This window comes from Taudactylus pleione, unplaced genomic scaffold (genome assembly GCF_031769625.1).
Source record: "Taudactylus pleione unplaced genomic scaffold, aTauple2 ptg000431l, whole genome shotgun sequence".
Taxonomy (NCBI): domain Eukaryota; kingdom Metazoa; phylum Chordata; class Amphibia; order Anura; family Myobatrachidae; genus Taudactylus; species Taudactylus pleione.
The window spans coordinates 4,079,533-4,092,234 of NW_028284833.1; the positions used below are offsets into that span (position 1 = coordinate 4,079,533).

General features: G+C 42.3%; 1 protein-coding gene across 1 annotated transcript in view; it reads right to left on the reverse strand.

Annotated features, from left to right (window-relative positions):
• Positions 1-4,380: 4,380 nt before the first annotated feature.
• The window catches only part of LOC148506038 (START domain-containing protein 10-like), a 42,617-nt gene continuing 34,295 nt past the window's right edge, over positions 4,381-12,702 (reverse strand). Inside the window, exons 2-4 of the mRNA XM_088447443.1 lie at positions 11,936-12,008; positions 5,281-5,333; positions 4,381-4,611 (exon numbers count right to left, since the gene is read on the reverse strand). Of these exons, the coding sequence (XP_088303569.1) occupies positions 4,381-4,611; positions 5,281-5,333; positions 11,936-12,008 (357 nt within the window). The remainder of the gene's footprint in view (positions 4,612-5,280; positions 5,334-11,935; positions 12,009-12,702) is intronic.

Here is a 12,702-nt window from a genome sequence, read left to right on the forward strand (position 1 = left end):
ACTTTGAAGTAGTGGACACAGCCCCTATTAACAACAGCAGCACAGCACAACACAGCCAGCCCCTATGGACTTTGAAGTAGTGGACAACAGCAGCACTACACTACACTACACTACACAGCCCTAACTCCCACCCTCCCTCTTCACTGTCCACAGCCGAGTGAGAAAATGGCGCCGACGTGGGTACCTTATATAGGATCCAAAACCCGCGAGACTCGGAAGGCGGGATGATGACGTTTTGCCTCGATTTCAGATCCGAGTCAGGCGGGAAAAGTCGAGCCTGATTCGGATCGGACTCGGATCGGGGGGGCTCGGGGGGGTTCGGATTTCAGAAATCCGAACCCGCTCACCCCTAAAAAAAACCCTCTCACTTTAGTAAATATACCCCTTAGTATAAAACACCTGGGTAAGAGAGACCCCAAGCTTATTGGAAGGAAGACTTCTACATATGTATGGCTCATACATTAAATGTCATCCCAGCGTAGAGCCTTATTCATAGGTGTAGAGGAACTTGCTCCGGCAGGGTATTCTGTTCCTTGTAGTGCCAAATTGGTGGATCTTGAGGTGCCTTTAGGTGAGTTAGCTCTAAATTTAGACATATATATGTAGTGTACATACTTCAGGATCAGGTTGTCAATTTATTAATTTAAAGTGTAAGGTAAAACAGGCTAGCAACAGCAGATTAATGGACTGCAGACGTCATAATGAAGTATAGCTCAGTTGGGTTGCAGTGCATAAACCACTCATATCCGGAAATGTGAATTTGGTAGATGAGTGGTTCTGGGGACAGGCCTGGCAAACTACTGGGAATTGGAGGAATGCTATATGGTCAGATGTATCATTCTTCAAACAGAGAAGTACACATGTGGTGCCAACCGAAGACCTCTACAGTCCTGAGTGCTTGCTTTGGTGGTTCCATTATAGTGTGCAGTGCAGTTTCCTGGTATAGCGCAGGTGCAGTCATTGTTATCAAAAGGCACAGCCAACATTTATAGCTACTTATTGGTACTGAGGAATCATATTCACCCCATATTGAAGAGCTTACTTGCTGAGGGGAGAGGTGATTTCCAGGGCAACAAGGCAACAAAAACAAAAAACCTGTCCAGTCACCGATTTGATGAGCATGACCTGGATATTATCTCTATGTCATGGACTGCTCATTCACCAGGTCTCATTTATGGGATATTCTGAAATGACACTTCAGATCACTATAAACCATGTGTCAGTTGGGTGACTTTCTTGTGGAATATTGATGCTGCAACCAGGGGAGGATTTAGGTGTCAGACCCCCATAGACACAACATTATTGACCACGCACACATGGCATAGGGATTAAAATAAGTGTCGGTATTTTGACGCCTATCTTAAGTTCCGTGTCGGACTTTCAGTGTCGGGATTCCGGTGGCATGCCGTCCACCAACCTGCTAACTACATCCCATCCATTAAATAATACCGCTAGAATTTGTTGTACTGAAACAGATTGCCTAATTTACTGATATCTAGATATTCCAGTTTTGCAAAGGTTCTTCTAATTAGAATGATTTTGACAAAAAGTCCACCTCATTTTCAGTTTTTCAGGCACTGTAACCCAGAGAATAGATTTAGCAGGTCCACACCAGAGCTTACTACTGTAAGACCCAGGAAAGGGATCTGCATTGTTCTACTGGTCTGCTGGAGGGAGAATTTGGAAAAGTGTTGTTTATGGACAGCTACTTGCTTTTCTTCCAATACCTTTAACAAGCAAACATTTTAGGGTTCTCAGTTTCAGACATTTACACAATCAAAATGATATAAATCCTAGACATATAATGCCGAAAAAAAAATTAGCCAGGGCCGGTGCTAGGTGTCTCGGCAACAACCGCCCCGTGCTCTCCCTCTGCCCCTTCCTGCACTTCACTCTCCCCCTGAGCTTAATAATTACGGCAGCAGGTGGGAGGAGGGCGGAGGAGCTTCTACAGCCGGACCCCGGTGCCCTTGTGCAGCCTGCAGCCGACCCTGGCAATGGCAGATGGATTCACCAAACTATACCGGTTACATCGGCAGGCCAAGTCACAGCATCCGGTTAACCAGACTGGGGCACAAGTCTACTCATTCATTTGTGGCCTGTCTTATTGAGAGCATTAAAAGTTATCGTTGTTGTACAATGTTTCCGCTATATGGACAGGAGGAGAAACTTCTCATAAACTATTGTATAACAGATTTCAATGTGAGGAAAATATATTTCAATAACTAAACTGGTTATTAGTTTGTTTTTCAAATGAATTCTGGGGTTCCCATTCATATATTTAAATAACTTTTGGGTTGGGTATGGATTGCTGGCTGTTGAGATGCCGCTGGTCAGAATACAGACAGCGGCATCCCAACAGTCAGAATCCCGACACCCATAAGGAAACAAGGTAAGCCTAACCCTAAATCCTACCCTAACCCTTCCCGATGCCTAAACCTAACCTCTCCCTCCTCGCACCCTAACCCTCCCTCTAGTGCCTTACCCTCCACTAACTGGCGATACTTACATTCGGGATGCCAGCAGTCAGGAAACTGGTGCCAGGATCCTACACCGGGATGCAGACAACATCCCTAACTTTTTAGCCTGGGCACTCTAATGTGCCTAATCTATCATTTCAAAATGGCGACTTTGCTGCCGAATAAAATATTGGCCCTGGGGTTTTTCTACTTTCATTGATTTCCCTGCTATTTTATTATAGGCTCAACATGGTTTCAGGGTTTTTTTGTGCACTGGTAAACTATACTGTCATTTTTATACACTCAATGTGACATTTTATTGGAAGACCAATTGCCCAAATCTATATAGTTCATATTCTACCCGTCTTCAGTTAGGTCTTCGGTTCTCATGGAGAATCTACATGCTAATCCAGGAATGGTCGAAAAATTAATTTCCATTCAGGATAATTTATTTCTTCATCTCCCCAGAAGATCTTTGGGGTAAAGGTGTGCAGGACGGGATGTACTAAGGGCAGAAATGTGGTCAAACCACCGAAAATGCAGTTGTTTTCTCGGGTTTGAGCGCATTTCTCATATGTATTAAGTTCCGGAATGCCTCTTCGACCGGCAGGGTAACACCATCTTTAGATAGTGTTACCCAATAGAAGCATATGGGCTTCTTTCCGCGTCCTGCACTGAGAGAGATCCAACCGGATCCCCCCCCCCCAATGTGCCCAGCGGTGTGCGCGTCATTCTGCGCATGTGGAGGATGACACCAGGGGGACCTCCGGGTCATAAACCCTAACAGGAGAGCTGGCTTATGTGATTTTTCTAGGTACATAGCAGCGATATCACCGGTATGTACGCTATAAGTGGCAGAATGTACAGCATTGCGGATATAATACTTTAACCGCCCGTAGTCAGAATGTCTCCAATTTAAATGGGGTCTACGTACTAAGCCTTGGAGAGAGAGCGAGAAAACGGAAGGAGATAACGTACCAACCAATCAGCTCCTGTCATTTTTCAAAACATAGCCTGTAAAGAGAGTTAGGAGCTGATTGGTTGGTACTTTATCTCCAGCTACTTTATCCTAAGTACTCTACTGTTGAATGTGTTTTTTAGTAAAGTCCAATCTGGAAGGGAGCCCGAAATGCGACTTGATCACCAGAACAACAGTCACTTGCCGCGCTTGTACTAGGATGCACGAATCTATCTGCACATTACAAATTGAAATTATACAAGCTCAGACCAGCAAGCCTGAAGTTAGGCAACCATCTAATAATGATGTGCAATCTTAATAATGACGTGAATAATATTAATATCACCGATAACTAACAATATCAAAAGTTTGTTTGTTTTCTTAATTTAATTCTTCAAACAAGAAAAAAAAAAAAACTGGGATTATATATTTGTCCACTCTACAAAATAGACTGGGAATGAAACGGCAGAGATACAAAAGTAGCCTATAAACCTAAAAGAACTGCCAAATGCTTCTAGGATTTCCAGGTATAACACCACATTTTTCCTAAGCTATTTATCCACTCCCCAAATACGAAGACACCCAATTTTGCGGAGGTCCTGAACCCAGCAAGCTCCACGCTTTAGTTGCAGAGAATTTAAATCATCGAATGGTAAAAAGATCTTATATTATCACCGATTGGAGGACATAGAATACAAAATAGTTTCGGTAGGTTGCACTTCTAATCATGGCTTTCCTTTTAAAGCTTTCAGGTAGGATTGTTTGAATACATCTTAATTTATTATTGAGACTGAAAAAAATAAAACAAAAAAACGCATCAAGAATATGAAGACAATGTTAGAATAGTGTGAGAGGTCATCTAAAGAGAATAGGAATTAGCAGGCCACTGATGGTAGCTGGGTGCAAGAAATGGAAAATCAGGACTTTTTATAGACCATCATGAAATAGAAAAAAAACATCTGTTTAAGATTCCTTGGAAAGCCCGTCTTCATCATCACTGATGTGCGTTCTCTCCTCGGACACTCCACTTTCATCTATGTTCTCTAGCTCATCCGCACGTTGGATGGCCAAGTCTTCCAAATTTACAGTAGGTAGCGTGTTTTGCTCCGGATACACCCAAGGTTTGAAATGTGGGTCATGTTTTCGTTTCCATTCGGGATACTTAATCCCAGCTTTGTAAATCTTCTTCATAGCCTGTACAGACAAGTCAATTATATTATGTAAAATCAGCTTTTGTTTATATGGTCTTACTTTATATTAAGAATGATAAATGGTGCAATGCTGTATTTTGGTTCCATATGAATTTATAGTGAAAGGAATAAAAAGTACCAAGATTTAAATACTATTAGCACTGTACTTGCACAGAGCCAGGCCTGGACTTTTTGGCGCTATAAGTGAGATTTTAGCTGACCATCGTGCCTGCCGATATATATATATTTATTACACACACACACACACACACACACTGAAAATTACATTTTAAGGTAGCTTAGAGTCCATTTTAGCATATCCATTCAAGAGACTGAATACAGACTGCTTTAGAAGTGTTACATCACCTATAGTTTAAGGCAGTGTTGGCCTACCTTGACACTCCAGCTGTTATGGAACTACATAACCCAGCATGCACTGCTACAGTTTTGCTATTAGGGCATGCTAAAACTGTGGCAGGGCATGCTGGGATATATAGTTCCACAACAGCTGGAGTGTCAAGGTTAGCCAACACTGGTTTAAGGGGTAACTTTAATGGACCTTATTTGGTAGTTTCTTTACCATGGCATTTTTTTTTGTTTTCAGTGTAGAGATTCTGGTCACTTTATAGACAGATTATACTAAATGTCTCTCTGTGTAAACGTAGTCACTTACCTTTGGAGCCACAAACTGGGAGACTTTATTTACTACCCACTTCGGTAGCGAACCTTTAATTAAAGAAAATAAATACATAAATAAAAGTATAATTCATGAACTGGGTAGTTTGCAGACTTTTATAAATTAAAACATTTTACTTTCAGATCAGATATCTGGCTGACAGGGAGTGCTGGTCTTTGTAGTTCCTGCTTTTTGGAGAGTTCAGGTTACCTTCTTTTGTAGGTTTGCACTAATCTTAAAAAAGATAACCCAGTATGTATAGTGTCACTGTCTAGGGTTACTTAGGACCACCCTAAACAGAAGCACCATGAAGTGGCAGATGATGACTTGTTATACTGTATATATATATGAAGGGGTGTGTAAGACTTCTATATTTTTTTATTTTATTTATAAAACACAGGAGGCATTTGTATGGATGGGGCACTCAAAGGATTTGTCTGTGTTCCTCCTCCAAATTGTCCCTCACTTTTAAGCACCCGTTACTTGGATTAGAAGACTCGCAGCTTTATTGCTACTTTAAAAGTCATTACTGTAGCAGTGTTGGAAGGGGTACGCAATAACTTTTTCACAAAGCCTATAGCACCACCTTATGGTAATATACCATAATTGCATCTTAGCAATTTCTGTTCTGAAAATACCCCCATACAGGACATATTTTTTAAAACGTGAAAAGCCCCTTTACTACCAAAATTGGGCTTTGCTCTGTATGTTAACAGAGTGCCTATTTATCAAGTATGTCAGCAGTGCTTTTATAACCATGGTACCCCTGGTCTGCTAACGCATTCTTAGGAGGAGAAAGCTATGCTAACCAGCACCGTAGAGAGTTTCATATGTTGGGCGATATAACAATGAGCCCCATCACCATAAGATAGAGGGCCTTAGCTCTTTTATAAATATATCCCAAAGAAAGAATCGCTTCTACAAGATTCACTTATGAAAATCTAGATAAAAAATGTGATAACAGATTTGCACCTTCCTTTTTAAAAAAACAAACAAAAAAATTATATCTTGATATAATGAAGCCGATTGGTTGCTGTGGGCAACCTCTCCACTTTGTCTCTCTCAAAGGTTTGATACATCTCCTAGTTTACCTCCAGGGACTATCCATTTCATTTGCAGTGTGCAGCAAAGTCTTCAACAATTACAGGACAATGCATCAAGTGTGGCAGCTACTATAGGACTTTTAGCTACTTAGTTGCACAACTTCAGTAGTTCTCGGTTTACATGTTCAGAGCCGATGGCTTGTTCCAGCTATAAAGGGTTTAAGATCCTCTAGCAATTAAACAGGTTACTAGAATGAAAGAAGTTACTATGGTGCAGGAATAGGGGAGAAACAAAAACACAAAATCCCAGCCACTGAACTGTCATTTCTCAATGACCATATCACTCAGTAGTCCTGAATGTTGTCACCCTAAAGTGGAGTAGCTTAGCAGAAAAGGGGCAACTCCATGCAAGCATAAACTACTGTACTAGTCCCATATACAGCCCCACATCACTTGTAAATCAAACATGACAAAATATATATACTTTATTTATAAAATAGTATATACTATTAGCATGTAATATTAGTAATATTAGGGGTATATTTACTAAAGTGCGGGTTTTTAGAAGTGGTGATGCTGCCCATAGCAACCAACCAGATTCTACTTAACATTTGTCTAGCACCATCTAGAACAGGGGTGACCAAACTCGGTCCTCGAGATCTACTAACTTCACGTTTTCCAGGTCACCCAGCAGGTGCACAGGTGTAGTCTTTACTCAGTGACACATTTTGAAAGGTCCACAGGTGGAGCTAATTATTTCACTTGTGATTCTGTGAGGAGACCTGGAAAACTTGAACTGTTGGTAGATCTCGAGGACAGAGTTTGGCCACCCCTGGTCTAGAAGATAATAGCTAGAAACCGATTGGTTGCTATGGGCAACATCTCCACTTCTAAAAACCAGCACTTTAGTAAATATAACCATTAGGCCTGTATTCAATTTGGAGTGAAAAGCCATTTGTGTGTTTTAGGCGAAAACTTTTCGCCAATGTAATTTTTTGCTTGTTTTGATTTTACTCCGTATTCAATTTGGAAGACTTTCTGCCTCAATGCAATGTAATAGGCGGAAAAAAGTGCAGAATTGGGGTTTTGGGGTGCAACATTGCGGGAACCCCCGTGCAGCCTTCAGACAGTCCCCCAATGGGGACTCTGTCAACATTTAAAAAAAAAAAAAAAGTACCACCAGATATTTCTATTCAGGCGCTTTAATGGGGAGTATTTTCCTAGCAGCTGTAGGGATAGGGATAGGTTAGTCCAATAAGAATGAATTACAAAAAACAATTAACAGCGCTCATATGAGGACAAGTTAAATATAAACACAAATGATCAGATGAAGTGAAATTGTAAAAATAGCAGCATTTATTACATACTAAAGTGCATGCCAGGTTTCCTATGTAAGGGTCATTATTAGGCTGTAGGCCTTGGCTGGAGTGTTGAATATCATAAGTGCTGAATTCAAAAGTGCACTTTACATTTGAAATCTAATTTTGGCGTTATACCGGCGTGAAACAGAAGGAAAACAATCTAAATACACTCTTTCAACAACCTAAACTATATTTGGACAAAGTTGGATCAACACATGTGATTTCACAATCTCCTTATTACAAGATCCTGCTGACTACATAACCAGGACATTCATGACTGAACTCCCTGGTTAGTCGCTACAAAAACTTTGTGCCTCACTTCCTACTACTTGTGCTGGCTCTGGGCTTTACATAAAATCTCAAAGCACACTGTATCTATTTCAGTTTACCTCTCTAATCATGTAATGTTACCTCAACTCTTTCGCCTAGTCTTACATCATCTAGCTACTGCCACGGTCTACTTTAATATTCAATTTCTGCTCCCATCAAATCTATACTTTTATTATACTCAATAGTAAACTTTTGTTGTGCAGATACCTTTTCCTACACTGTACTTTTACTTCCATTTCTGGAAATCTCCTGCACTCTTATTTCTTCATTTCTACTTGCAAGTTTTCCTTCCCCTAGTTACCTCATCCTTACCATGACTATGGTTTCTTCAAACTCCTCCCCTTCACCCAGTGTCTCCTAATCTTTTATTCTGCCCCCCTGCTTCCACCTTTATCCTTTCCCCCTGGTCTCCTCCATTTCTTCCTCCCGTTATCTTCCCTCTTCCGTCTGTCTTCCTAACCCACTTCTCAAATTACTCCACTTTCATTCTCATATATCCCACCAGGGTCCTACTACCCCACTGCTAATCTCTCCTCCAACCCCCCACTCCCTGTCTCTTCACCCCAACTCCTTCCACATCTCATTAAACTCCTTCCCTGCCCACCTCCTACAGGTACCCCTCCTAGCACTGGAACCCGCACACTCACTACAGTCTATTAACCTCGGTCACCCAAATTAATCTCACCTATACGCTACAGCAACCCTGATAAATTTTATTCACATTCGTCCCACAAACTCTGTCCCTCTATTCTGTGCCCTCTGGAATGCCAGATCAGTCTGTAATATACTGGTCCCCACCCATGACCTTTTCATCTCCAACTCCCTGAATCTCCTAGCCATCACAGAAACCTGGATTTCACACTCTGACACTGCTTCTCCTGCAGTTTTTTCATCTGGGGATCTCACCTTCTCCCACACCCCCTGGTGGTGGTGTTAGGGTCCTTATATCCCCAAGTTACTCATCCCAACCCATACCCTCAGAACCATCCCTTACATTTGAAGTTCATGCTATACGCCTCTTCCAACCAGTACACCTTTGAGTAGCTGTCATTTACTGTCCTCCTGGCCTCCCTCCAAATTCCTTGACAACTTTGCTTCCTGACTCTCCCTCTCTCTCCCCTGACCTTCCCTTCATAATCCTAGGACAGAAGTTCCCAAACGCAGTCCTCAAGGCTCCCCAACAGTTCAGGTTTTAGAGATATCCATGGTTGGGCACAGGTGACTTAATTAGTACCTCAGTCAATTTGATTTAACCTCCTGTGCTCAACCATGGATATCTCTAAAACCTGAACTGTTGGGGAGCCTTGAGGATCGCGTTTGGGAACCTCTGTCCTAGGCCGCAGGTTCTCAAACTTGGTCCTCAGGACCCCAAACAGTGCATGTTTTCCAGATCTCCTCACAGTATCACAAGTGAAATTATTAGCACCACCTGTAGATCTTTTAAAATGGGTCAGTGAGTAATGATTACACCTGTGCACCTGCCAGGTGACCAGGAAAATGTAAACTGTGTGGGGTCCTGAAAACCCCTGTCCTAGGTGATTTTAATATTCCAATTGACAGTCCCACAGAATCCTCGGCCTCAAAACGCCTTAGCCTCACATCTTCATTTGGTCTCTCCCAATGGACCTCTTCACCCTCCCATGTAAGTGGGCATTCGCTTCACCTGGTCTTCACTCACTGTTGTGATATTTTGGATTACTCCAATTCCCCATTCCCCCTCTCTGACCATCACCATCTCTCAACTTATCCTCTCTCCCTGCCCTTATCTACCTCCTAAGGCGTAACATTCAGGCTATAGACAGTGTTGCTTTGTCCTCCCTGCTTGACACACTTCTTTCCCCTATTCTCTCTCTCTCCTGCCCTGAACAGGCCACTTCCCTATACAATGCCTCCCTTACTTCTGCTCTTGACTCTGTTGCTCCGGCGATCACTACTCACCCCCGCAGATCCACACCTCAACCCTGGCATTCCAAATGCACCAGATACCTGCAAAGGTGATTAAGAACTGCCAAGCGAAAATGGAGGAAATCACGCTCTAAGGCTGGCTTCCTTCATTTCACATTTATGCTCTCATCCTACAGTGCTGCCCTTTCCCTCTCTAAACAGTCATATTTCAAAAACTTAATCTCCTCCCAGTCCTCAAACCCCTGGTGTCTCTTCGCCACTTCAACTCCCTCCTCTGCCCATCCCCTCCTCCCCTCCTTGCTCTCTGACTTTGATGTTGCCACCTACTTTATATCTAAAATTAACTATACGTCTGGACATTATATCCCACCAGAGCCTCAGCACTCCTCTTCCTCCTTACCCTGACCACCCCTCCCCTTACCGACTGTCATCCTTCTCCCCTGTATTTGGAGAGGAAGTCATGGCCCTCATCCGATCCCCCCTCTTGCACCTCCCCCCTTGACCCTATCCCTTCCCGCCTCCTCCGCTACCTTTCTCCCCTTGCCTGTGCCCACTTCCTCAATCTCTCTTTCATCTGGCACTGTCCCTTCTGCATTCAAACATGCCCTTGTCTCTCCCATTCTTAAAACACCTACCTTTGATCCTAACACTATTTCCAACTACCGACCCATCTCTCTCCTCCCTTTTGTCTCCAAACTCCTTCAGCGTGTTGTCTACAACCTCCTTACCACCTTTCTTTCCTTCCGCACCCTGCATGACCCATTTCAGTCAGGCTTCCGTTCTCTCGACTCCACGGAAATTGCCCAACCGACTACTTCCTCAAGCACATGAGGGAAGAGGGCCCTGCTTGTAAGAGCTTACAGTCTAAAGGGGAGAGGTAGACAGACAGAGGTGACACAGCTGGGGTTGACAGGGAGGAAGGAGCATGGAGCAGTGGGTTAGGATGAGAGCTGGAAGGCTTTGATGAAGCAATGGGTCTTGAGGGCTCATTTGAAGATTTGTTTAAAGGTGGAGAGTCTCAGAGCTGCACAAGCAAAAGTTTGGAGTCGGGAAAGGGAAGAAGTAATCGGTTGGACGGAGAGGCGGCATGCATTAGTAAAGTGGGCGGGCGTGTGAAGGGGTATCTAACAATGTGAATAGACATTTGCAGCCATACTAATAATTTCTTTAGTAGTAGTGGGAGGTATTAAGAACCACTCAGCCAATCTGTCAAACATCCTAATCACCATCAGTACAAATTTTGTAAAAGGTGTTTAAGTACCCACAAGATATACTTCTGACAGGTGCATTTGTGGCTTTGGTGTGGTCTGCATGAGCTGCATTTAGGAGGACATTGGGCCTGATTCAGTAAGGATCGCTATTGCGATCACAATATCGATTATGCACGCAGTCCCACTGCGAAGATATGCTAATGATTGCATTTGCAATGCTATACGCAGCCTAACATAAGGACGCCCCCTTTACCTTACACACATCCGTAATACTTAGCAAGACTGCGAAACCATTGGTAACATTGCAGCCTCATGCACACTTGTACAAGCTCTGCCCTTACTCAGGAATTATCAACCTCTTCTCACGCAGTGAAAGCCCAAGCTGCGCATCGCAATGGCTAATTTATGTACGCCCCTGTAACGGCGCTCAAATGCACTGGCACGCCTGCGTTTTGCCAATCACCCCCCATCACCACCCCCAAATGGTACTGCCTGTCAATCAATCTGCGATGGGTCTGTGCAGTCACTGCAATCGCAGTCCCGAACGCAGTGGAGTTTTTCACACATGAGCACTGCGATGCATATGTAAAAACGCAACAATCCACCAATTGTGTGCGCTAGTGAACCAGGCCCATTGTCGTTATGGACTGTATTCAGTTTACACTTATATGAGGAAAAAGCACAATAGTGTGTTATTTGGAAAAAAAAAAAAGAAAGACAATAAAAATTACAACCAATAAAGTGTTCTAACTCTAACCAAGAGCATATAAGACAAAACAAAAAGTAAAAGATGTAGCATTACCTTTGGGGTCAACCTGTGTGAGGTAGTAGAGAACACAGCTGTTGTTGCCATTTGCTTTAATAAGATATCCGGTCTGCAAGGAAAATTCAATATGCGGATTGTAGTAAATAGAGCCCTTAGAGGCATAACATTAACTAGGCACTACTATTGGACATAAAATGACTTTGGGCGTTACTGTGGTTCAAAAAATGACTTTGGGCATTACTATGGTTCATAAAATGACTTTGGGCATTACTATGGGACATAAAATGACTTTGGGCATTACTATGGTTCATAAAATGACTTTGGGCATTACTATGGGGCATAAAATGACTTTGGGCATTACTATGGGGCATACAATGACTTTGGGCATTACTATGGGATAGGGATGGGACATAAAAAAAAAACATTGGAAGTACCAATGTTTTTAACATTGAATATAAAACATTATTTAGATACAAACGTTGGTTCTCTGGAACCAATGTTAACCAATTTTTTCCGTATTTGATTTTTAAGCAAACTCTATACTTAATAATAGACTAATACACTTTTAAAATAATTCTTAGACTGTCTATCTTCATGGAGGCAAACAGTATATGTACAGTATGTATATATATATATATATATATATATATATATACACACAAATGGTGCAAAAATGATAAGGCTGTATGCAGTTTTAAAAGTAAAGTAAAACGTTTTGTGGTAAATCAAACTTGTTATTGAAGGTGTCTTAATCTCTTCTCTTTCTCAATTTAATTTTTCTTGTTGTTCATTCTTCCAGACTT